The sequence below is a fragment of the Urtica dioica genome, chromosome 6 (genome assembly GCF_054948205.1).
Source record: "Urtica dioica subsp. dioica isolate 48M chromosome 6, U.dioica_male_clone48M_v1_H2, whole genome shotgun sequence".
NCBI lineage: Eukaryota > Viridiplantae > Streptophyta > Magnoliopsida > Rosales > Urticaceae > Urtica > Urtica dioica.
Window position 1 is genome coordinate 27,962,209 of NC_142761.1, and position 26,349 is coordinate 27,988,557.

The window sequence follows — 26,349 nt, forward strand, 5'->3', positions numbered from 1 at the left end:
CAGTTTAAAAAATTTAGACCGAATTGGACCGTTTAAGAGTACAAACCGAACTAGTGAAATTTTTAACCGTTTAAAATCGGATTATTGATCTAAAAAATCAATGATCCGATTCGATTTACGATTTTACCAATTTTTTTGTGCCGCCTTATAAAAAGTATTTTATTGTAATTCTCGTAAAATATAAGTTGGTACCTCAAGCCCCGCTTCTTTGACTCTCTCTTGAGCGAACTTAAGTTGCTCTTCAAAGTGAGTTATTCTTTTTCACGATTTCAAAAACTTCCCCAACCACTTTCAATCTTCAAAACATTATGATTTTTCTCAATCTTCCCCTAATATTTAATGAATAATAACCATAAAATAATAAATAAATAAAATCATTTCCATGAAAACGAAAATACAGTATATGGTATAAATAAAGGGCCCAACACTCTCAATAAAAGAGGATATTTTTCTCTGCAGCTGTGTCAGTCGTCAAGTCTTCATCAGAAATCAATTTAATTAATTATTTACCTAACAATGTTACTCTCTCTCTCTATTAAATTATTTACCTAACAATGTTACTCTCTCTCTCTCTCTCTCTCTCTCTCTCTCTCTCTCTCTCTCTCTCTCTCACACACACATTAAAGGTAGAGCTGGAATATGCCATTGTCACATCTAAGAACGTAGCGTATAGTTACCTACCCACAGCCACACCACACATATAAATTAAATACAAATGTCGTACATAGATAATTTGAGCTGTAATATAAATATGTACCAGATTGTAATGGCGCGATACGTTTCCCAAGGCCAAACTAGCCGTTCATAGCATCATCAGAGTCCACCATCCTATCAAGCTTTATACCAAGGATCGAAATACTGTTGTCGGCCCGTCTAGGGCCGACGAGGATAAAGGCATTTCCTCGACCCTCGTGGCCGGTACGAGGTCTTGAACGGCGAGGCCCTGACCCAACCAGGGGCCGGCCCAAACCGAGGGCCAGGTCAAATGCCCATGCAGCCGGCCCAAGGTTTGCCTCGGCCAATGGCCGGCCCAAGGCTTGCCTCGGCCATTGGCCGGCCCAAGGCTTGCCCCGGCCATTGGCCGGCTCAAGGCTTGCCCCGGCCAATGGCCGGCCCTAATGCTTGTCTCGGCCAATGGCCGGCCCAAGGCTTGCCTCGGCCATTGGCCGGCCCTAAGGCTTGCCTCGGCCGTTGGCCGGCCCTAAGGCTTGCCTCGGCCATTGGCCGGCTCAAGGCTTGCCTCGGCCGTTGGCCGGCCCCAAGGCTTGCCTCGGCCAATGGCCGGCCCAAGGCTTGCCTCGGCCGTTGGCCGGCCCTAAGGCTTGCCTCGGCCAATGGCCGGCCCAAGGCTTGCCTCGGCCGTTGGCCGACCCTAAGGCTTGCCTCGGCCGTTGGCCGGCCCTAAGGCTTTCCTCGGCCGTTGGCCGGCCCTAAGGCTTGCCTCGGCCAATGGCCGGCCCAAGGCTTGCCTCGGCCGTTGGCCGGCCCTAAGGCTTGCCTCGGCCGTTGGCCGGCCCTAAGGCTTGCCTCGGCCATTGGCCGGCTCAAGGCTTGCCTCGGCCGTTGGCCGGCCCTAAGGCTTGCCTCGGCCAATGGCCGGCCCAAGGCTTGCCTCGGCCATTGGCCGGCCCTAAGGCTTGCCTCGGCCATTGGCCGGCCCTAAGGCTTGCCTCGGCCATTGGCCGGCCCAAGGCTTGCCTCGGCCATTGGCCGGCCCAAGGCTTGCCTCGGCCAATGGCCGGCTCTAGAGCCTTCCCTCGGCCATTGGCCGGCTCTAGAGTCTTGCCTCAGCCAATGGCCGGCTCTAGAGCCTTCCCTCGGCCAATGGCCGGCTCTAGAGCCTTTCCTCGGCCATTGGCCGACCCAAACTTGTTCACTCGGCCAAGGGGTCTTCAATCCACCCCTTGGCTGCCTATAAATATAGGGGCCGCTCCCCTAGTCCAGGTGATCCATTCTTGAGCACTGAAACGCTGCCGAACTCGTACCTCGCTCGTTTCTCTCAAGCTTTGGCCTCTAAACACCCCTAAAACCCCTATACTCCACCTCAATCCCACTAATGTTGAGCGTCGGAGAGGTAAACAGGGGCACCCCCTTGTTTCCCCTTTGTAGTTCACAATCTCTTGTTTGCTTTTCAGGTATCGAGACGAGGTGAGCTTCACCCACAGCTAAGGGACGACTTGGGATACCAAGTCCGACACGCTCGAGTCAAGACGAGACCACTTGGTCCGGCCTTGGGTCTAACCGTCTTTGGCTCCTAAATAGTTGTCCGAAAAACAGCGACAACATTTTGGCGCTAGAAGGAGGGGATCTCTCGACCTTGGCAACACATCCCCTCTACCAGTCTTCTTCTCACTTCTACGACTCTCGAGAGATGAGTCGTAGCCCCGCCACCTCCGTGGGCGCCCGAGCGACTAGCTCGAGGCGCGACCTCCAAAGCTCTGCGCACCGTCTCGAAGGGCAACCTCATGATAATGAGAGCCAGCCCCGAGACCCGGCGAATGACCCCGAGGCCGCAGTCCGAGAGAACACGGCTCGAAGGCTCGCCGAACTCCTAGACCGCCCCGGCGTTACGAACGCGCTCATCGCCGACCTCCTCGACTCTAACAACGTCGATGACATCAACCACGAGACCAACCTCGACCACGCTGTTCACGAAAGTGGACGCGCGCGCGCGCTTCCAAGGGGACACCCTCGGGCGACCGCGTCAAGACGTCAACTTTCCGATGAGCACGCGCACGTGCCCTCGAGGGGACACCCTCGGGCAACCACGTCAAGGCGTCGAAGCTCGCGCAATACCCGAGAACGCTCGGTCTCGAGGTCCCGGAAGGGACGCTCCGAGCTCACCGTCCGCGTCCAAAACCCTTGTGAAGGTGACAACGTCGATGGTCTCGGCCTCCGCCAAAGGCGTCGCCTGAATAATGCGCCCTTAACAAGGGTGATAGGGACGGCCTCCGGAGACTTGAGAGACCGCCTCAACTCTCAAAGAGAGAATCACGAGTTCGACTTGAGAGAAAACCTCGACGCTCAACGTGAGACCGCGATCGTCTTGGGGCAGCAACCACCCAACACTGATCAAGCACCCAACCAAAAGCGCGCAGCCACGCTTGTGATGCCGGCCGTTGGTCCCGAGTCACGAAGGAAAAGGCGCCGGAAGGGTCAAGTCCCTAACGACCACCCTTCTCCAGCCCCGAAGCGATCCTTCGTCCCGCTCCACACAACGCCCGACCGGATCCTGCGCTTACGCCGCGATGAGCTGGGAAGCCCCGCTCCACTCACAAAGGACCCCGCGAAGCGAGATCGAAGTCGGTTCTGCGAATACCACAAAGATCACGGGCACGCGACGATCGAGTGCAAGCAGCTTAAGAAGCGAATTGATTCCCTAATTCGAGATGGGGATTTCAAGGAATTCGTCGCGTCTGCTAGCAAGCCATGAGTATCGTTACTTCGACCCTTAAACTCACGACCGAACTCGATCGACCTTTCAAAAATGTAATTTTCTTTTTTTTCATAAAAGAAGGCCAAATGCCATGACTACCTGTAACGACCCCCTTTATTGCAATAAAAAGTTATTCTACATATGCAACTCACACTATTGTATACCTCCAATGCGAGAGTTTCTTGGCCTGTCTCACAAACGCAAGAAACTCGGGGGGCTGACAGGGGTCAATGCTCCATCAAAAACAACTCAAAAATAATAATAATAATAATAATGAAGTCTCAAGGGGCCGGTGGTTAGGCCGAAGATCCCAAAGAAAGACTTCTCACGTAACTCCTCGAGATGCGTCAATTCCTCGAGTCGAGTTCGAGTCCACGAATTGACCAATACTCCTCGTGTCGACCCTCCACGTAACTCCTCGAGATGCGTCCATTCCTCGAGTCGAGTTCGAGTCCACGAGTTGACCAATACTCCTCGTGTCGACCCTCCACGTAACTCCTCGAGATGCGTCCATTCCTCGAGTCGAGTTCGAGTCCACGAGTTGACCAATACTCCCCGTGTCGACTCTCCACGTAACTCCTCGAGATGCGTTTATTCCTCGAGTCGAGTTCGAGTCCACGAGTCGACCAATACTCCTCGTGCCGACTCTCCACGTAACTCCTCGAGATGCGTCCATTCCTCGAGTCGAGTTCGAGTCCACGAGTTGACCAATACTCCTCGTGCCGGTTCATCACGTAGCTCCTCGTGCAGGCTCTACATGAGTCCTCGAGTTGAGCCCGAGTCCACGAGTCGACTGATACTCCTCGAGCCGATCCTTACGAATTTTCGGGATTTCAAGCTCATCAGGTCGCCTCGCCTGGCCGAGCTCATCAGGTCGCCTCGCCTGGCCGAGCTCATCAGCTCGCCTCGCCTGGCCGAGCTCCCCAGCTCGTCGCCTCGCCCTGGCCGAGATCGTCAACTCGCCTCACCCTGGCCGAGCTCATAAGCTCGCCTCGCCTGGCCGAGCTCATCAGGTCGCCTTGCCTGGCCGAGCTCGTCAGTTCGTCTCGCCCTGGCCGAGCACATCAGCTCGCCTCGCCTGGCCGGGCTCGTCAGCTCGCCTCGCCTGGCCGAGCTCGCCAGCTCGCCTCGCTTGGCCGAGCTCGTCAGCTCGCCTCGCCTGGCCGAGCTCGTCAGCTCGCCTCGCTTGGCCGAGCTCGTCAGCTCGCCTCGTCTGGCCGAGTTCGTCAGCTCGCCTCGCCTGGCCGAGCTCGTCAGCTCGCCTCGCCTGGCCGAGCTCGTCAGCTCGCCCCGCCCGGCCAAGCTCGTCAGCTCGCCCCGCCCGGCCAAGCTCGTCAGCTCGCCTCGCCCGGCCGAGCTCATCAGCTCGCGTCACCCGGCCGAGCTCATCAGCTCGCCACGTCGCCCGGTCGAACTCGCCACCTTGCCTGGTCAAGTTTGCCTGGTCGAGCTCGTCGCCTCATCTATCGAGCTCGCCACTTTGTCTAGTCGAGCTGGAGCGACTTCGTCACTTCGTCCAAACGTCTTTGGATTCGGCCGAAGGTCCCGAAGGGAGACTCCCCCCGTAACTCCTCGAGATGCGTTTATTCCTCGAGTCGAGCTCAAGTCCACGAGTCGATCAATACTCCTCCTACCGACTCTTCACATGTCTCCTCGAGATGCGTTTATTCCTCGAGTCGAGCTCAAGTCCACGAGTCGATCAATACTCATCGTGCCGACTCTTCACATGTCTCCTCGAGATGCGTTTATTCCTCGAGTCGAGTTCAAGCCCACGAGTCGACTGATACTCCTCGTGCTGACTCTCCACATGTCTCCTCGAGATGCGTTAATTGCTCGAGTCGAACCTCGAGTCCACGAGTTGACCGATACTCCTCGTGCCGACCCTTCGCGTAACTCCTCGTGCAGGCTACATAAGCCCTCGGGCCGAGTTTGAGTCCACAAGCCAACTAACCACTCCTCGTGCAGGCTCTACATGAGCCCTCGAGTTGAGTCTCAAGTCCGCGCTCGCCGCCCAGCTCGTCGGCCCACGGGCAACGAGTTACAAATGGGTTCAAGGTCTGCGTCCGCAGGGCGTATCTGGTCTGGCCAGCGTCCACGGGAAACCTCGCCACACAAATGTGGCATCGCGCTCGCCGCCCAGCTCGTCGGCCCACGGGCAACGAGTTACAAATGGGTTCAAGGTCTGCGTCCGCAGGGCGTATCTGGTCTGGCCAGCGTCCACGGGAAACCTCGCCACACAAATGTGGCATCGCGCTCGCCGCCCAGCTTGTCGGCCCACGGGCAACGAGTTACAAATGGGTTCAAGGTCTGCGTCCGCAGGGCGTATTTGGTCTAGCCAGCGTCCACGGGAAACCTCGCCACACAAATGTGGCATCGCGCTCGCCGCCCAGCTCGTCGGCCCACGGGCAACGAGTTACAAATGGGTTCAAGGTCTGCGTCCGCAGGGCGTATCTGGTCTAGCCAGCGTCCACGGGAAACCTCGCCACACAAATGTGGCATCGCGCTCGCCGCCCAGCTCGTCAGCCCACGGGCAACGAGTTACAAATGGGTTCAAGGTCTGCACAATACAACAAAGACGTGCAAATCGATTATGCCTTCATTGGCAAGTCGAGAAAACAAGACGCGCACAACACAATAAGGCCGTGCTAATCGATCACGCCCTCACTGGTAGATCGAGAAAATAAGCCGCGCACAATCAACCCGAAACAATAAGTCGTCCCTCGCGACGCCCAAAGGCCATTCCTCATGACGCGAACCCGAGAGCGTTCATCCCGCATTCGTATAAAAGCGTAGATTTTGAGTTTCCACTCGATCTACGCTCGACCAGAAACTCGGGGGGCTAATGTTGTCGGCCCGTCTAGGGCCGACGAGGATAAAGGCATTTCCTCGACCCTCGTGGCCGGTACGAGGTCTTGAACGGCGAGGCCCTGGCCCAACCAGGGGCCGGCCCAAACCGAGGGCCAGGTCAAATGCCCATGCAGCCGGCCCAAGGTTTGCCTCGGCCAATGGCCGGCCCAAGGTTTGCCTCGGCCAATGGCCGGCCCAAGGTTTGCCTCGGCCATTGGCCGGCCCAAGGCTTGCCCCGGCCATTGGCCGGCTCAAGGCTTGCCTCGGCCAATGGCCGGCCCTAAGGCTTGCCTCGGCCAATGGCCGGCCCTAAGGCTTGCCTCGGCCGTTGGCCGGCCCTAAGGCTTGCCTCGGCCAATGGCCGGCCCAAGGCTTGCCTCGGCCATTGGCCGGCCCTAAGGCTTGCCTCGGCAATTGGCCGGCCCTAAGGCTTGCCTCGGCCATTGGCCGGCCCTAAGGCTTGCCTCGGCCATTGGCCGGCCCAAGGCTTGCCTCGGCCATTGGCCGGCGCAAGGCTTGCCTCGGCCAATGGCCGGCTCTAGAGCCTTCCCTCGGCCATTGGCCGGCTCTAGAGTCTTGCCTCAGCCAATGGCCGGCTCTAGAGCCTTCCCTCGGCCAATGGCCGGCTCTAGAGCCTTCCCTCGGCCATTGGCCGACCCAAACTTGTTCACTCGGCCAAGGGGTCTTCAAACCACCCCTTGGCTGCCTATAAATATAGGGGCCGCTCCCCTAGTCCAGGTGATCCATTCTTGAGCATTGAAACGCTGCTGAACTCGTACCTCGCTCGTTTCTCTCAAGCTTTGGCCTCTAAACACCCCTAAAACCCCTATACTCCACCTCAATCCCACTAATGTTGAGCGTCGGAGAGGTAAACAGGGGCACCCCCCCTGTTTCCCCTTTGTAGTTCACAATCTCTTGTTTGCTTTTCAGGTATCGAGACGAGGTGAGCTTCACCCACAGCTAAGGGACGACTTGGGATACCAAGTCCGACACGCTCGAGTCAAGACGAGACCACTTGGTCCGGCCTTGGGTCTAACTGTCTTTGGCTCCTAAATAGTTGTCCGAAAAACAGCGACAACAAATACCGTTACCGTTACCGTTCCGAGCCTTCGAATTTACTGGTAACCGCCCGTACCGTAAAGGAATACCGGGGGAAGCGAGAAAAAAAAGGAAACCGGTACCGTTGAACTTACCGTTACCGTAGAGGAATACCGTCAAATACCGGTATTTACCGAGAGGAATTCAGAAAAGAAATATACAAAAAAACATACAAAGTACGTAGGATAAAATTCATAAAATTAAAAATAGTGTAGAATGTTTTCAACACAATAAGAAATTACAAACACAACAAAAAGTAAGTTTAATAACCAAAATGATAAAGTTCAACACAATCCACCAAATACTATTGTTCAACAAATTCAACATAGGAGGGATACAAATGACTACTCAAAGCGACCGTATGCAGCGGTCATACAGTAATCATACCAAGTCATGTAATGAGCATATGCACTAAATTACCTGTTCAAGTGATAGTCGTACTCATACTGAGATGAACCAACAGTCATGGAGTGGAGGGGATAACCTGGAACTGGTTGCACCGTTTCGGGAGCGTAACTTGATGCATAGGAGTCCTGGTAGTTGTAACTGGAAGATCCGTCATCATAAGATGACTCTGTGCCTTGAGGACCAATTGATACCGATCCGAAGTTGTAGGACAAGTCATCAACGTCATTGCTAGACGTAAATGACATGGCATCATTCATACCTCCGCCCTGACCTCCGCGCTCGTATCCTGAATCAAAAAAGGCAGGGTGATGAAGACGATCAAAATCTTCTTGCGATGGTGCGTATCCAAGTTGAGAACCGCCGACATCACCAAATGAGGTGCCTCCAGCAGTAAAGGAACCCCCAGACCGATAGGAACCTCCAGCACCTCCCCCTGATCCACCGTCACATGCACCTCCACCTGCTCCGCTTGATCTATGGCTTGAACCTCCGCCATCTGAATCCGAACTATCTCCGGATCCGCGTTGAGGTTGGACATCCTCGTTCACCACTCGATCCGGATCAACTCCATGCTCTCGAGCCGCTTCAGCTACTGCCGGATCCGGGTTCTGGTTGACGTCGTCCATGTGAACTTCGTCAATCTAGCGGAGCATTTCGTCGTCTCCCTCATTATCGTTCCCCGAGCGTTCGAAAGCTCGTTCGATGATATCCAAAGGATCCAGGAGGTTGAGGTTGTTGTCGTGAATCCGAGTTGCTTCTCGGAGCTGCAACTTCATGTTGTATGAGCAGAAAACAAGCTTCTCGAGTCTGCCGTACGCTAGACGGTTCCTTTGTTTTGTGTGGACGAGGGCAAATGTACTCCAATTCCTCTCACAAGCGGAGGCGGATGCAGTTTGTGACAAAATTCGAATAGCCAACGTTTGTAAAGTCGGGGTCCAATTTCCGTAAAGCTCCCACCACTCACCTGCAATCATGTGACATAAATCATATCATGTCATTTATTACCATTCCATGACATAGTTAATGGCTTAATGCATACAATTCATCTCACAAGCTTACTTGCACAAAGGGTGCCTCGTGCCGAAACAACACTTCTTTGTGAGAAGTCCCCTCGAGCGTCTCGAAATGCGATTAACTGTAATTAGAAAATCAAATAAGACTCATATATTCATAATGTGATATAGCTTGTAACAATTTATAGTTTTATACCTCTCTCCCAAGAGTTGACCCATCAAGATCCGAATGCAAGAAGTCGAACACCCTTGTCACAGCGGCCATGTGGGTATTGTCCATGTGGATATCCGGGTTAAACAGCAACTTTGGATTTAGGAAGAAAGCTGCAATGTGTAGTGGATGTTCCATTTGAGTACTCCATCTGTGGTTCACGATGTCGACAACCCATTTCTTCCCACTCATCGCTTCCAACTTCTTTCTCATCTCGTGGAAGACGTAGTATAGTAATCCCATCGTGGGATGCACCTCAGTGTCCACTAATCGAAGAGTGGTGTACATCGGCTCGAATATGGCACATACTTCGTCCACCGAATGCCAGAATCTGGGATTTAAACAAGTCTCGGCTATGGATGTACCTGTAGGAGTTGCACTCAATTTGGAATCATCCCACCATTGACTACTGAACATCGTCCTCAACGCAGCTCTCTTCTCTCGGAGACTTCTGAGAGCTAGGTAGTTTGTGGCAAATCTTGTTGTGCCGGGACGGATGATTTCACCTGGGGATGTCTCCCGTAACTTGGACAACACAGTGCCGTGGTTGTAGATGAACTTAGTCGCATCCCTCGCAGATTTGATAGTTTGCTTAACACTATCTCTCTTCCCAATATCTTCAAACATCATATCTAGACAATGTGCAGCGCAAGGTGTCCAGTATACATGGTACTTGCGTTGTAATTTCAACCCGGCACTCCTGTAGTTCGAACCGTTGTCGGTCACAACTTGGACGACATTCTCTTTTCCGATTTCTTTGAGCGCTGACCTCAGTATTCCGTAGATGTACTCCCCTGTTTTCGTATGCTTTGATGCATCAACGGACTTTAAAAACACCGTTGCACCAGCACAATAAACCATAATGTTTATGATGCTCAGTCTGGTCGGCCCCGTCCAACCATCAGTGAGTATGGTGCAGCCGTATTTTACCCACCGCTTCTTGTGTTCGTCAAGGTAGTTCTCCGCATCTGCAACCTCCATATCGAGGTATTTGTTATGAATTTCATACGGAGTTGGTATACGAACGCCTGGACCTGCAATATGCCAATATACATCATGTTAACGTTTCAAGAACACATGCGATTCGACAATATGAAAATAAAATTACTTATCACAAATTGAGGATTATCCAAGTCTTGAACGGATGCTATCATGTTTTTGAACTCATGCGAGGCGGCCTTACTCGCCGGCACATGTTGGTGAACAAAGAATTTTGTTATGTGTCTTCCGAGCCACGTTCTCTTCTTCGGATCCACGATCTCATCGATTTTTGTTTGCTTCGCACTCGCTGACTTATATAATGACGGAGCAGCTGGTGGAGATTTTGCCGTAGAATCACTGTCGGGCCCCGACATCATTCGAGCCTCCCATTCCGTCTGCGCCGCCTCTTGTCTTGACCTCTTCATAACTGCTCGTAATTGCGCTTCGTATGCTTCTTCGCTTGATTCTTCCCCGCCAACATTTTTAGTCAATGTCTTTTGAAGCGTAGCGTCCAACGACTTTTTGTTCTTCTTTTTTACGACATTGCCTTGAAGTAAAGCTTGCATCTCTTCTCTCACTTCAGGAGGGACTTTCTCACAGAATTTGACACTCCTCGTTGGGTCTACATGGGCTAGGTGGTTTTTCACTCTCGTGATGCCGCCACCTCCCATATTGTGCTCGCAAAATATGCACTTGTGGCCGCTACTTTTCCCGGGAATAGGTGTGCAATACTTCCTAGCTGGGTCGGGGGCCGACATTCTTGCAACTTGTAATCTACAAATGAACAAATAACATTACAAACATAAACACAAAATTTATAAAATTAAAAACAAGTCACAAAATGTATTCATAAATCAATAAACAAGTTCATCATAACCTTAATCATCACTAACTAATCACAAAATTATCAAATAATTCGGATTAAATCCAAAAAAATTACAAACATAAACACAAAATTTCTAAAATTAAAAACAAGTCACAAAATTTCTTCATAAATCAATAAACAAGTTCATCATAACCTTAATCATCACTAAATAATCACAAAATTATCAAATAATTCGGATTAAATCCAAAAAAATTACAAACATCAACACAAAATTTCTAAAATTAAAAACAAGTCACAAAATTTCTTCATAAATCAATAAACAAGTTTATCATAACCTTAATCATCACTAACTAATCACAAAATTATCAAATAATTCGGATTAAATCCAAAAAAATTACAAACATCAACACAAAATTTCTAAAATTAAAAACAACTCACAAAATTTCTTCATAAATCAATAAACCACTTCATCATAACCTTAATCATCACTAAATACTCAAAAAATTACCAAATAATTCGGATTAATTACAAAAAATTAGAATCATGAACACAAACCTTAAATCAACACTACATTTAAGTTCACAACTATCAATTTTTACTTAATCTTCAAAAATTATCAAGAAATTTCAAGTTTTAAACTCAAAATCATCAAGAAATAAAATTTGGCCGGGAAATGGACCGGGAAAGGAATTACCGGCGGGATCTGGGAGTTTTTGGCCTTCGGCGCGTCGGGAACTTGGCGAGACGGCGGGATCCGGTCGGGAAGCTGGCAAATTTGGTCTGAGTCGCGGCGGTTTTTTGAGCCCCTGTTTCCCGTCGCAAATGAAGAATTTTTTAGGTAAACCGGGTATTTATACCCGGTTTTGTTTTGTTTTTTTAACTGGACCGGACCGGGAAGTGGGAACCGGGTTCCCACCCGGATCCCGGTCCGGTTCCCCCGGTTTTTCAAACCTTGCTTTATACATATATTATTATTATTATTATTAGGAAAAATGGTATGAAGTAGCCAATTCAAATTATGACTTTTGCAAAATAGTCATAGTCTCATTAGGTATAGCAAAATAGTTAATTGAGAGTACTATGACTTTTAATCATGTCTCGATTAATTTTAATCCAATCATCATAAAACTTACATTCTGTCTTTATAGTTCGTTGTGATTAAATTTAATTCGGCCTAGATTAATCTTACTTGGACTAGTTTGCTTATAATTGGCAAACTATGACTATTTTGCAAAAGCTTAAGTTCTATTCAGCTATATAGCCGATTGACCCTTATTATTATTATTATTATTATTATTATTATTATTATTATTATTATTATTATTATTATTATTATTATTATTATTATTATTATTATTATTATTATTATTATTATTATTATTATTATTATTATTATTATTATTATTATTATTATTATTATTATTATTATTATTATTATTATTATTATTATTATTATTATTATTATTATTATTATTATTATTATTATTATTATTATTATTATTATTATTATTATTATTATTATTATTATTATTATTATTATTATTATTATTATTATTATTATTATTATTATTATTATTATTATTATTATTATTATTATTATTATTATTATTATTATTATTATTATTATTATTATTATTATTATTATTATTATTATTATTATTATTATTATTATTATTATTATTATTATTATTATTATTATTATTATTATTATTATTATTATTATTATTATTATTATTATTATTATTATTATTATTATTATTATTATTATTATTATTATTATTATTATTATTATTATTATTATTATTATTATTATTATTATTATTATTATTATTATTATTATTATTATTATTATTATTATTATTATTATTATTATTATTATTATTATTATTATTATTATTATTATTATTATTATTATTATTATTATTATTATTATTATTATTATTATTATTATTATTATTATTATTATTATTATTATTATTATTATTATTATTATTATTATTATTATTATTATTATTATTATTATTATTATTATTATTATTATTATTTTGTAATAATAATTATGTGTATATTTTCGTCGCAGCATAGTTATACTTCTACAACATTGTGAAGTTTAAGCTCATAAGCAAATCTGTGTTCGAAATCATATATAAAAAGAAATATATCGAATTTAATAGTAAATATTAATTATCTCGTAAACAAATTTAGTATATGATAGAAAGATAAAAATTAAACTTAATTATAAGATCATACTATTTTACGTTTTTGTTGTTGTTAATTAATCCTGATATTTTATAAATGTAAATGAATTAATTAAAAATTCATGGACCTCTCTTACACAAAACAAATTAAAAAGGTAAAATAGTTATTTTAAACTGTTATTTCCTAGTTTCACACCAAATATGCTCGACAAAATTTGGATTGGGGGTTATATTTTTAGAAATTAAATAGATGTATTTTTTGAAAGCATATATAGTATATTGATATTAAATTTGTGCTATTTTCCAAGGATGTAATTTTTTTCATTACTTGTTTTTTTTTATATGATTATGTCTTCATTTTTATATATGTAAATTTTATTAATAATATGTAATGTTAGAATTGAAGAATGATCCAAGTTGCATATGAAGTTATTAATTTAATTCTTGAACTCAGGTTTAGTATTGCAATAGGTATCATTTCAGATATTATTATGTGAATTAATAGAATAAGCCAAATCAAAAAAGGAAACTGCAATAAGAATCTTATAGTTTTTTTTTTAGGAAAAAAACTTCATGTTAAATGAAAACAAAAGCACTAGACACAATAAGGATCTTAGTATTTTATTATTTAGTTAAGATCAATTCAAATAAAAATAAAAAAACGAACGATTTGAGTTTTAGCAATTCAATTGTGTAGATGAAAACAAAAATATTGATCAAATATAATAGAATCCTCTCCATTAATAGTTTACTTGAACTGTGTTATACATGATTAATCTCAATTGATAAAATTACCTTAAGTGTGTAATTTATTAGTTATTTTCTCTAGCTTATTTTTAATCATTTAAAATTTATATTTCAATTAATTCTATTATCAGTAAAAAAAAAGTTGTTAAAACGAAATATAATGTAAACATAACATGTTTATATTAACACACCATTTTGCAATTTCAAACCTATTAGATACATAAAATTGTATTATGTAGTAAATAACAATAAAAAAGGGGGTCTCCGTTTCATTAAAAAAGAGGAAAACAAATGCAAACAAAAAATAAAACAATATATAAATTTATAAGTGGTAGCTAGCTTGGTCTAGCGGTAATCCCACACACACCTCGACGGAGAGGTTATGGGTTTAAACCCTCATGGGATGCAAAAATGCATACCCCCTAGGATTTATTCTAAAAAAATATGCAATCTTGGCCAATAATGCCACCTACTATGTAATCTTGACCGATAGTGCCACCTGCGCTTTGCACTGCTAATATATCATATAATCCTGGTCGATATTGCCCCTATTAAAAAAAATATAAATTTATAAAAACAATGGAGAAAACTGAAAAAGTAATGGTGGGAAAGGGAAAATAAAAGAAAATGAGAGAGAGAGAGAGAGAGAGAGAGAGAGAGAGAGGAAAAAACATAGACAAATCAGTGGGCCCCCATGCAGAAAAGAAAAAAAAGAGAAAAATGGTATCATTGGACCACGCAAAACGTTTTTTTATGCTAAGGCCTTCGTTCTTTTAATGTACGTAACTAGAAACAAAAAAATGATCTCAAAGAGTGGTAATACCAACATTCATATCAATAAACACATGTTTTTATTAGCATTCATATCAATAAACACAAATATTGACATTCATATCCATAACATGTTTTTATTGACATGAATGTATATCAATAATTGCATGTGTTTATTGACATTCATGTCAATAAAAACATGTGTTTATTGATAATAATGTTAATAATTGGTGTATATTGAAATGTTTTTTCATTCTATTAGGAGCAGTTGCAAGGAGACATGTAAACATACACTCCTACACCGAAGTCGCGGCTATATGTTCTATTCATCACCGGCCCAAAGAAAATACCCTCACCCTATCCACTCTCAGATTCAACGGCACCGCCTTCCACAGATGATGTTAATGTCATGAAAAAGTGGTTGGAAGTTGGTTTCAAAGCCGGATACAAAAAGACAAATGTCAATATTAAATACAATGACTTTAAAGAGTCGTTGTCTCCAACTTGGGACTTCCGGGACATATGCATTAACTCAAAGACATGGTTTAACATCTTGTGGACGGCAGACGAATGGCTAACCGATGATGTACCAAACATAAATTCATTTATTGGTATTCTTGTCAATAATTTATGTCAATAAGTCAATTGATTTATTTCTACTCATGTCAATAATTTATATGATTTATTTCTATTCATGTCAATAAACACATGTGATTTATTGGTATTCATGTCGATAATTCATCTGATTTATTTCTACTCATGTCAATAATTCATCTGATTTATTTCTATTCATGCCAATAAACATATGTGATTTATTGGTATTCATGTCAATAATTCATCAGATTTATTTCTATTCATGACAATAAACACATGTGATTTATTTCCATTTGTTTGCAGCACATGAGTGTACTATTCTACTACCTTAAGAAGAAAAGGAAGTACACGGAAGTCAATCATGCATACACGACCACCAACACGCATTTCACCAAATATGTCGAAGAACTACACAACGAATAGAAATCTTGTTAGAATCCCGACAAGTTTGACTGGTCCAAACAATCAAGGAATAAAATGTCGCCGATTTTTTTGGAAATTCGGCCGAAAATTCCATTTCGTTGAGTCACCGGCGAGCGACAGGCCTTTGTGTCGTTTCCATCGTTTTTGTCGTTCGATTTTCCAGGAAACGACATGATGTTTCGATCGTTTTATGCCATCGAATGTCGTTCCACAATGTGTATAAAAGCCTTGTTCTTTCCCTGAAAGTCGATAAAATCAAAGGAAAAGAAAAAAAAGTGTTTCGGCTGTTGAAGAAGAAGACTCTGTTGCCGGCGAATTTCCATAGCTGTCGGTGACTTTCCATAAATTTCATCAAGGTGAAGTTATAAATCAACTTATTGTCGGCGAATTTCCTCAGATTTTAAGGAAATTCGAAATTGTTTTTTTAACCCTAGATTCTGAAACTTGTATCTTCAATTTCTTGAGTAATTTGATTTTTTTTTCATATAATCATCTTCATGAATGTTGTTTGTAATGTGATGATCTATGATATATATTTTTTCAGATTTTTTGGTGAACTTCCGGCGGACCTTGAATTTTTCCGGTGAAACACAATTTTTTCCGGCGAACCTTGAATTTCTCCGGCGACTGAAAAAATAGAATTTCAAGTTTTTATTTCTATTTTTAAGTAAGGTTATGTGTTTAAGCTTTACATTACATTTTGTTTTGTTAGATGTAGAAACGTTGAATTGAAATTTATTTATCATGTATGTGCTAGAAATGAAATTAGTTAAGACTTTAGAGTATGAATTTATTGACATGTTGAAATAAATTTGTTAACATGTTTACATTAGATTATGAAATGAAGTTGTTACGTTTTGAATTGAAATGAAAGTAGTGTGAATTCAATTTATTGATATCTTGAAATAAATTTGTTGACATGTTCTCATTAGATTATGAAATGAAATAATTACGTTTTGAATTGAAATGAAAGTAGTGTGAATTGAATTTATTGATATCTTAAAATAAATTTGTTGACATGTTTAAATTAGATTATGAAATGAAATAGTTAGGTTATGAATTGGAATGAAATTAGTGAGTATTGAATTTATTGACATGTTGAAATAAATTTGTTGACATGTTTAAATTAGATTATGAAATTAAATAGTTAGGTTAAGAATTGAAATGAAAGTAGTGTGAATTGAATTTATTGATATCTTGAAATAAATTTGTTGACATGTTTAAATTTGATTATGAAATGAAATAGTTAGGTTATGAATTGAAATGAAAGTAGTGAGTATTGAATTTATTGACATGTTGAAATAAATTTGTTGACATGTTTAAATTAGATTATGAAATGAAATAGTTATGTTATGAATTGAAATGGAAGTAGTGAGTATTGAATTTATTGACATGTTGAAATAAATTTGTTGACATGTTTAAATTAGATTATGAAATGAAATAGTTAGGTTATGAATTGAAATGAAAGTAGTGAGTATTGAATTTATTGACATGTTGAAATAAATTTGTTGACATGTTTAAATTAGATTATGAAATGAAATAGTTAGGTTATGAATTGAAATGAAATTAGTGAGTATTGAATTTATTGACATGTTGAAATAAATTTGTTGATATGTTTAAATTAGATTATGAAATTAAATAGTTAGGTTGAGAATTGAAATGAAATTAGTTTTATTAGAATTTTTTGACAAGTTGAAATTGGATTGAAATGTTGAATTGAATATGCAGGTATATCGAAGATGAGCGAGGAAGGAGTTCGTAAGCATTGCACCCCAGCTGCAACAAACCCGAACCACTTCACGTGCAATTATTGTGGACACGTTAGCAGGGGAGGGGGAATCACATGGATGAAGTTAAACTTAAGTGGAAACGATCCGAAGAAAAACGTGAAGAAATGTCCGAGTATTCCTTCAAAAGTACGCAAGGAGATGTTAGCGTTACAAGCGGCGACTATCCAAAAGAAGAAAAACAAGGGCGTCCTTGATGAAACCGTAGACGAGCACTTGGCCGATCGCTTCGGTCCGACTAACGTAGAACGTGATATGATGCAAGCTCTTAAAAGAACCGTCAAGAGACACAACCGGATGCTTGGAGATCTGGCCCTGGTGGGGTTTTTAGGGATTTCACCACCACCACCTCATTTTCGGTCAGATAGTGGACGACAACCTACGATCCCAGAAATCACGAATCCTAAATTGAAGAGCCGTCTAGGACAAGCTGTTACCAGCTACGTCATCCATGAGAATATACCAACTGCCAAAGTGAAGTCGCCGCACTTTCGACACATGATCAATGAAGCTGTGGCAGTTGGTAAGTCTCGTGTATTTGAATTTTGAACTACCGGTTTTAATTTGACAAGTATTGTGGTGTCCAAGTGTACTTTCATTTCAAACTTCACAGGTCCAGGTATTCCGCTTCCGACTCCGTATGAGATTTATAATACGTACTTTAAAGCAAAGGTTGCATCCGTCAAGAAGTACATCGATCAGCAACGGGAAGTGTGGAAGGAATATGGCTGCACCATAATGTCGGACGGATGGACGGGACCTACGCGTTTAAGCATAAAAAATGTTATGGTGTACTCGGCGGGTAAGACTGTTTTTTTGAAGTCAGTTGATGCGTTAGATGAGATCAAGAACTATTTGTACATCTATAAGATTCTGTCGCCCATTGCGAAAGAAGTCGGAGAACACAATGTTGTTCAGATTATCATTGATAATGGTTCAGATTATCACTCGTTGATACAGAAGTTGTTCCGACGATGGGATTGTTGTACCACGTCTTCGATTTAATGAAAAAGAAGTTGGAAAGCATCCCAAAAAAGCAATGGGTGGTTGACATTGCGGTTGAGAGATGGAATAGACAACTTGACCATCCATTGCACCAAGCACGTATTACTCATTTCACTTATTCTTTGTGAACATCGTTGTATAATTTTTAATTTATATCTGTGATTATTTATGTCACGCCCCGGTAAAAGATGAGGCGTGATTAAAGAATAAAATTAAACATTAATAAACTTTACATAACTAACCCACGGTGCATACTCAGTTATTTACTTTACAAGTCCAAAGATAAAAGAAAGAAAACGAAAATAAAACCAACCTTCAATACTTGATAGTCTATCCAGCGAAAACCTTCAAACTCTCGACCACACTTAATCCCGAGGTCTTCCTAACCCTTCTCCTTATCACATCCTGATTATAAGAAAAATTTGAGGGAAATAGGGGTGAGCCTGAGGCTCAGTAGGTGCTACAGTAATGGTTTGATTTGTAAAAAGATTTTCAAAAATAATACTTACTTTATAATAATAATATTCTTGTCACACGGAAATCACCATACACGTACAAGTATAATAATAGTCTTATACGTGTAAATCACCATACACGCACAAGTATAACTTGCATGAATATAAATTGCATAAATGTAAATGACAGAAATGTAAATGACGGAATGCTGATGCTAGAAATGTAAATGCAAGAAATGCAATTGAATTTAAATGTGCATCTACGCCCATTTAAACGTATACTATTGCCTGAGCCCCTGTCAACATAACCCGTGACAGTCCTCTGATCAGAATGGTGCACTCTCCACACCCTTATATATACGATTGCACTATCCGCTTCATATATATATATATATATATATATATATATATATATATATATATATATATATATATATACGTTCCCGGCTCTATCAGGATATACAAAACATTTTATTTCGCAAATACGAGATATATGTATAATATCGAAAATATTCTCAACTTCATGATCAGATATCCTGTGATGAAGTTCTGCCACATCTTCTAAGAACGGTTTAGGTTTCATGGCACGTTCACAACCATTTTCCTTTTGAAAATAATATATACTTGAGGCCAAACCATAAAATCAAGAGAGAAGGGTTATAATAACCTACCTCGAGAGTAAGCGTCTATGTCGCTCTTCTACGAGACGTTCGCTCATCCTGTGAACCTGAACGTTCACTAAAACTGAGACTCCAGACGTTCACTTACCCCGTGAACCCTCTAAACGACTTTCAGTCTTGAGTCCTATCACGGTAAATCAAACCGATCATAAATCAGAATCCTATGAGTAGTCCACAATACTCAAACTCAAACGTACGATTTAATAATCGTAGAACCCAAAGACATATCCAATTATAAGGAAACCAAGTCCTCAGAACAAAACTTCAAACGATACGAGAACGTGTAAACTCGAACGAAAACCACGATCAATCTCGAAACCCGAGAATAATTCTAATAAGCAAGCCTCGTTCTTCTCTTTTCCGAATTCCAAAGGAAAGTATCCAAACTTATTATTATTAAGCTCGCGTAAACGACAATTCGAACACTAAAAGAAGATCGAGTCTTAACTCTCAAAATCCATAAACGAGCTTAATAATAAGAACGAATAATCTATATTTTTTTTTTCCTTTTCAACTTACATCGAAACCGACTTAAAAAAAAATAAAACGTTCTAACGTACTAACTCGAACCGATTCGTACAAAATAACTTTAAACTTCATAATTACAAGATAATAAATAAGTAATCCGTTAACTTTTTAAACAGACGCTCCGCGAGTCTCCGAGCCTAAACCGAAACGTCGTTATCCACCCGACGTTCTCTCGGTTCTACTCGGCCTCGCCTCACCGACGCTTGTGCAGCAGCTCCGTCATGTCTCGGCAGCGTCCTCGCCGTCCTGACCAGCCATTGTGGGCTCTGCGTAGCCCGCCTAAGAAGACCCTAGACCCTCGATAACAAAACTCAAACGAAGACCAAACAAAATCCATAACAACTCCGTTACACACGGCCAAAAAACAACATACACGGCCAAGGCCAAGTCTCACGGCCAATACCAAATCACGTCCAAAGTCGTTCAAAAATCAATAACAACCACAATTCCAAGCATGAATCAATCCATGAACATCCTAACACGTCCAGAAAATAAAACCCCCAAATACAAGTTCACATAAACCCTAATTCTCTAATTTCGTCCAAAAATCCAAATAAAATTCCAACAATCCATCTCAAATTCATAACTTCAAGCAATAAACATTACCAACCAAGTCTAATCAATATCCAAAACCTGTCAATCTCCCGAAATCACTCAAGAAACTCAAAAATCCCAAATTCAATTTCCATACCCTAGATTCCAAAATTCATTCGGGTTTGATTTCTTTTACCTTGTTTTCGGGAGATTCAATCTTCCTCGATGTGCGTCCTTCTTTCCCGACGTTCGTTTCCCGGTCGGCGACCACGGCGGCTCGCGGCAGTGATTCTTCTCGAAAGGCGCGCGGATCCACGGAGAGCGCGAGTCATCAACTCCTCGCCGGTCTCTTCTTCTTTGTCCATCTCCGCCGCCCACCTCGCCGGAGACTCTTTCTCTCTTCCTTTCCTTTTCTTTTCTCGGCCACTCCTCAGACGAAACTCTCGGCCTCTCCTTCTCACTCTGCGGCTCACTCTCTCAGTCGGCGTCGTGCGCTCTCTCTCTCTCTCTCAGTCGGTCCATCTCTCCGTCCTTCTCTCTCGGTCTCTCTTTCTTTCTCACGCTCATTTTTTTCTCTCCTTCCCTTCTCTCTTTTTTTCTCGTTTTTTTTCCTAGTTTGGTGGCTTCTTTGATCGGCCAAGAGATAATCACAAATGAAGAAGATGATTCCTTAAGGTAAGTGGTCATGTTGACGTGACATAAAATGAGTGGATGAAGATAAGGCAAGAGATAAGACCAATGTTGGAATCGATCTAGGGTTTAAAAAAATAATTAACGCTTCGGTAAGCGGCGGAATTTTAAAAATTTTCTTTTATAAGTAAAAACGGTTTTTTATTAACCTAGACAAAAGAGCAAGTACACGTAATTAAAAACTATTATAAGCTAAGAAGTTTACTAACCTTTCTTGAAGCTTGATCTTTGAGAAGCTCTTAGAAAGTTGCAACGCTCGTCTCCCCTCGCAGCATGTCTCTCTTTCTTTCCTCGGCACCTCGAGCAACCACGAAAGTTTCTATCACTAAATCACTCGAGAGAAAATGAATTAGTGAGTGGGCACTTTTAAACACTACGACTTAAGAACGAGTCTTGAAGTCGCAGAGCTAAACTCTAGGTCCAATGAGGACCTAGGTGCCAAAACAAAAAATCGAAAATAAACTAGAGAGAGAGAGAGGAAGGGGCGGCCAAGTCTAGAGAGAGAAGCTCTCAATCTCTAAAACTTTGGAATGAATGAAAAGTGAGGAATGGGGCTCCTATTTATAGGAGAGGTTTTACCTTCAATAAGGTAGTTTCCTCTTCTATAGAATATCACATATTCATGAGCAAAAATCCCTTATTTCCCATTCCATTTTGGGCGCCCAAGGCAGCCTCCTAGAGGCTTGGATTTGTTTCCTTTTTTGTTCCTTGGCTTGCCTTTTTCTCACTTGGCCGATTACCCTAATGCATACACATGCAAATTTGTTTCCTCTTTTTCTTTTTGCAAGTATCTTGATACATTTATGTACAAAATATTCTCTCTATCTCTTGGGTAGTAGGCGCCCAACATGTCCTCTAGAAGGAGCTTCTAGAAGTTTCTTTATTTGTTCATGAGAACATGAAAAAGGCCTATTAAGAATTTTCAATAAATTCTTATGAAATGAAATTAATCCACAAGGCCCAATAAGACTAGTATTGGCCGAGTGATGCATGTCATCAAATGACCTTGTCAAAAAATTTATTGACATTCATTTCATCTTATGTCTCAAAAGACAAAAATACCCTTTTGACAATTTTCGTTCTTGTTTTGACTTAGCTTCCAGTTTAACTATTCCTACTCGATGTGATTCGTGACAGTGACCTCATGGACCCAAATGAACAAAGCTTGAGCTAAACACTTGGACTCAAAAGTTCACAAACCTTTTCCAAGTTTAGCTTAATGCCAACTGACTCCACTAAAGAGTTGACACTGAAAATCTCTCGGTTCAAATGAATTTATTTTCTACTCAAGAATTCGACCTAATTATGATGAGCGGATCCACTGAATATTATCTATGTTTACCCTTCATGAATGTCATCAGCTAGTCGGGATTTACTAAATTACCATTTTACCCTTCTAACTGTTATTTCCTCAACTCCTTTGTCGCTTGTGAATAAGTTAGAAATAATGTATTGGCGAGGAGCTAACAAGTCACGTTGTTTCATCCAAAAGAGTCAAGACTCAATTTGGACACTGGCCAGTTCATTTATTCACACTCCAAGGAACAAAGCATGAGGTGACATACATTGCATTTCAGCAATCTTGTACATGAATTCCATATCTATGAGAACTTCACAAAGTTACTCATGACATTCTCACAACTTAGTACTTCACCAATAGGCCCTGTTCGGAATCACATAGTGAGTCCGAACTCTGACTTTCTCAAATGAGAATACTAAGCTGTGAAATGGCATGTCTCATTTCAGGATTAAGGTAAGCATGATGCAATTCATACGTAGTGACTTCGAGACATAAGAGGTTAAATGGTTTGTTCTTATCTTGTCTCTAGAAGTGCACTGGTCAATTCAGTACCTTCGGAAGATACCTAGAAGAACTATAGAGTCTCCAACTCTCAATGCCTCATAACCAGACATCATAGATTCTTCTAACAATCATACTGAGGTCAATAGTCCTTTGACCCTTAGATTGCGAATATATCGTTTTAAGCTAACTACGAAGAGTTTGTTCCTGCAAATCTACATTTGTCTCTTCGTAAGTTGTTAAGTTTGTTTATGGACTAAAAGACTAAGGTTTAATCATAAAGCTTCAAATGAATGAACGTTTCAACTTTATTATTAAATGAATAGGCAATTACAAGCAAGAGTCTTCATGAGACTTTATTACATCAAATGTACAAAATAAAGACTACAATTCTTCTTGTGGGCACCATTGACAACAACCAAGAGAGCATATCTTCGAGAATTACAACCCAACCCTTCTTTATAAATTCTCTTCAAATAGGTCCTGAAAATTGTTACAATTATATCCTTCATCGCCTAATTATATAATTAAATCCGTAACCGATTGAACTTTTAATTATATGTTTCAAACCAAGAATTTTCTCGTTCGTTCTCGATTAATTCAAATATATTGAAGGTTTCTCGGAATTAATTCTCATCCTTGAGAATTTATTTTCTTAAATTAAATTCCGGAATATCTCCTCAGAAAATAATTTATTATTCGAGACGAACTCGATACATCCTTCATTTTATTTCGAGATTTCTCCTTACCTTAATATATTTAAACTAATTCAATAAACGTGTTATTCCAACCCAAAAATGGTGGAAATGCTTCTTAGAAAATTAATCACATAATTTTCTCGTCCTTTTGATGAACTTAATTTACAACATTAAGCTTAAATTTCGAGTCCTACAATTTATCTTGTAGCTCACTACCTAAATCCAAAATTTCAATACAATCCGAAGATCGTCAAGGCACCCGAGCATCCTACGGCGGTTACACAAGTGTTTGAGCGGCTATTCCCGAACGATGACTGTGACAACATCAGGAACGAACTTCTAAAATTCCGCGACGCGAAAGGCATGTTCGCTAATAAATCCGCAATAGTGAGAAGGACGAAGATGGCTTCCGGTAAGAAGTATTTCTTATTCCCAATGTTCATATCATAATTTCATATTTACGGAGTTTCTTCATTTTCTTAGGAGAATGGTGGGCGATGTTTGGAATTAAAACCCCCACGTTGAGAAAGTTGGTGATGAGAATCCTTTCTCAGACCGCATCATCATTGGCGTGCGAGCGAAATTGGAGCACGTTTGCACTTGTCCATACTAAGCAGCGAAACCGACTTGCGTATAAGAGACTTGAGGAACTCGTCTTTTGTAGGTACAACATGAAGCTGCAATTACGAGATATCCAAAGCGACTCCGTTGACATGAAGGATCCGTAGGATATGATCCAAAGATCAATGGAGGTAATGGGCGACAACGTCGATGATGATGAACTCCTACAATGGATCCGCCCAACTTACCTCGACGATGAAGATCGGAAGCCCGACCCACGCGTTGCCTCACAGGCTCGGGTGGAAGGTGTTGATGTCAACACCGTCTTGAGCGAAGACGTTGGTCACAGTTCGCATGGATCATCAGACGATGGACGTGGTCCTAACGACGTTGACGATGGTGGAGACGGTGGTGACTTTGGCGGTTATCCAGCTAGTCAAGACGTTGGTGGTGGTAGTGGTGGTGGTGGTAGCCAATATTACGATCCGTGGACTATGGAACAAGGTTATCAAGCCACGCAAGATTGTCAAAGATCTGACAGATTACTGTATTCGCATTTATTCATGTTGGAGTTCACAAACAATGTACGTATGATGAATATGGAAAATAATATATTACATGTTTAACAGACTCGGAGAGTGTTGGAATTGATCTAGGGTTTAAGAAAAAGTTTAACGCTTCGTTATGCGGCGGAATTTTAAAAATTTTCTTTTTCAAGTAAAACAGTTTTTACTAACCTAGACAAAGAGCAAGCACATGTAAATAAAAACTAATATGAGCATAATAAATTTACTAACCTCTTTAGAAGCTTGAACGTTGATGAGCCTTCGGAAGGTTGAAAACGTTCGTCTCCCCTCGCAGCACGTCTCTCTTCCTTCCTCGGCAACTCGAGCAACCACGAAAGTTTCTATCACTAAATCACTCGAAATAAAAGGAATTAGTGTGTGGGCACTTTTAAACACTATGACTTAAGAACGAGTCTTGAAGTCGCAGAGCTAAACTCTAGGTCAAATGAGGACCTAGGTGCCAAAACAATAAAACGAAATTGAAGAGAGAGAGAGAGAGAGAGAGAGAGAGAGAGAGAGAGAGAGAGAGGATCGGCCAAGCTAGAGAGAGAAGCTCTCAAATCTCTAGAACTTGGGATGAGAAAAATGAGAAGAATGAGGCTCCTATTTATAGGAGAGGTCTCACCTTCAATAAGGTAGTTTCCTCTTCTATAGAATATCACATATTCATGAGCCAATTTCCTTTTCTTCTCCTTCATTTGGGCGGCCAAGACTTGCCAAGCAAGTCCTTGGATTTGTTTCCTCTTTTATTTGGCTTCCCTTTTTCTCTACTTGGCCGAAATTTCCATGCCTTGTATAGGAAATTTGTTTCCTCTTTTTCTTTTGGCAAGTATCTTGATACATTTATGCACAAAATATTTTCTCTCTCTCTTGGGTATGTTGGGCGCCTATCCTCATCTAGAAAGGCCTTCTAGAAGCTTTTCCACTTGTTCATGACAACATGAAAAAGGCCCATTAAGAATTTTCATTAAAATTCTTATGAAATGAAATTAATCTACAAGGCCCAATTATTTTAATATGGCCGAGTGACATTAAGTCATCAAATGAACTTGTCAAAAAATTTATTGACATTCATTTAATCATTTGTCTCAAAAGACAAAAACACCCTTTTGACTATTTTCGTTCTTGTTTTGACTTAGCTTCCAGTTTAACTATTCCTAATCGATGTGATTCGTGACAGTGACCTCATGGATCCAAATGAACAAAGCTTGAGCTAAATACTTGGCCTCAAAAGTTCACAAACCTTTTCCAAGTTTAGCTTAATGTCAACTGATTCCACTAAAGAGTTGACACTGAAAATCTCTTGGTTCAAATGAATTTATTTTCTACTCAAGAATTCAACCTAATTGTAATGAGTGGATCCACAGAATATTATAAGTGTTTACCCTTCATGAATATCATCAGCTAGTCGGGATTTACAAAATTACGATTTTACCCTTCTAGCTGTCATTTCCTCAACTCCTTTGTCACTTGTAAATAAGTTAGAAACAA

General features: G+C 41.5%; 2 protein-coding genes across 2 annotated transcripts; one reads left to right on the forward strand and one right to left on the reverse strand.

The window, feature by feature from the left end:
• Window positions 1-8,430: 8,430 nt before the first annotated feature.
• Window positions 8,431-10,752, reverse strand: LOC149393551 (uncharacterized). The gene is made up of 5 exons (XM_089618072.1): window positions 10,122-10,752; window positions 8,999-10,047; window positions 8,849-8,924; window positions 8,664-8,753; window positions 8,431-8,543 (listed from the first exon to the last, which is right to left on the reverse strand). Exons 1-5 carry the CDS (start codon window positions 10,750-10,752, stop codon window positions 8,431-8,433), a joined length of 1,959 nt encoding a protein of 652 aa, XP_089474198.1.
• Window positions 10,753-17,292: 6,540 nt separating this feature from the next.
• LOC149393552 (uncharacterized) lies at window positions 17,293-24,459 on the forward strand. The gene is made up of 5 exons (XM_089618073.1): window positions 17,293-17,863; window positions 17,954-18,197; window positions 18,281-18,444; window positions 23,940-24,143; window positions 24,215-24,459. The coding sequence occupies exons 1-5, from the start codon at window positions 17,293-17,295 to the stop codon at window positions 24,457-24,459; spliced, it is 1,428 nt and encodes a 475-aa protein (XP_089474199.1).
• The last annotated feature ends 1,890 nt before the right edge of the window (window positions 24,460-26,349 follow it).

Coding starts and splice junctions, on each gene's coding strand:
- LOC149393551 (XM_089618072.1), bottom strand. CDS start 10,752: ATGTCGGCCCCCGACCCAGCTAGGAAGTATTGCACACCTATTCCCGGG. Junction 10,048..10,121: donor TAATCCTCAATTTGTGATAA/GTAATTTTATTT, acceptor GGCATATTGCAG/GTCCAGGCGTTCGTATACCA. Junction 8,925..8,998: donor GGTCAACTCTTGGGAGAGAG/GTATAAAACTAT, acceptor TTCTAATTACAG/TTAATCGCATTTCGAGACGC.
- LOC149393552 (XM_089618073.1), top strand. CDS start 17,293: ATGAGCGAGGAAGGAGTTCGTAAGCATTGCACCCCAGCTGCAACAAAC. Junction 18,198..18,280: donor GATGAGATCAAGAACTATTT/GTACATCTATAA, acceptor ATAATGGTTCAG/ATTATCACTCGTTGATACAG. Junction 18,445..23,939: donor CCATCCATTGCACCAAGCAC/GTATTACTCATT, acceptor TTTATCTTGTAG/CTCACTACCTAAATCCAAAA.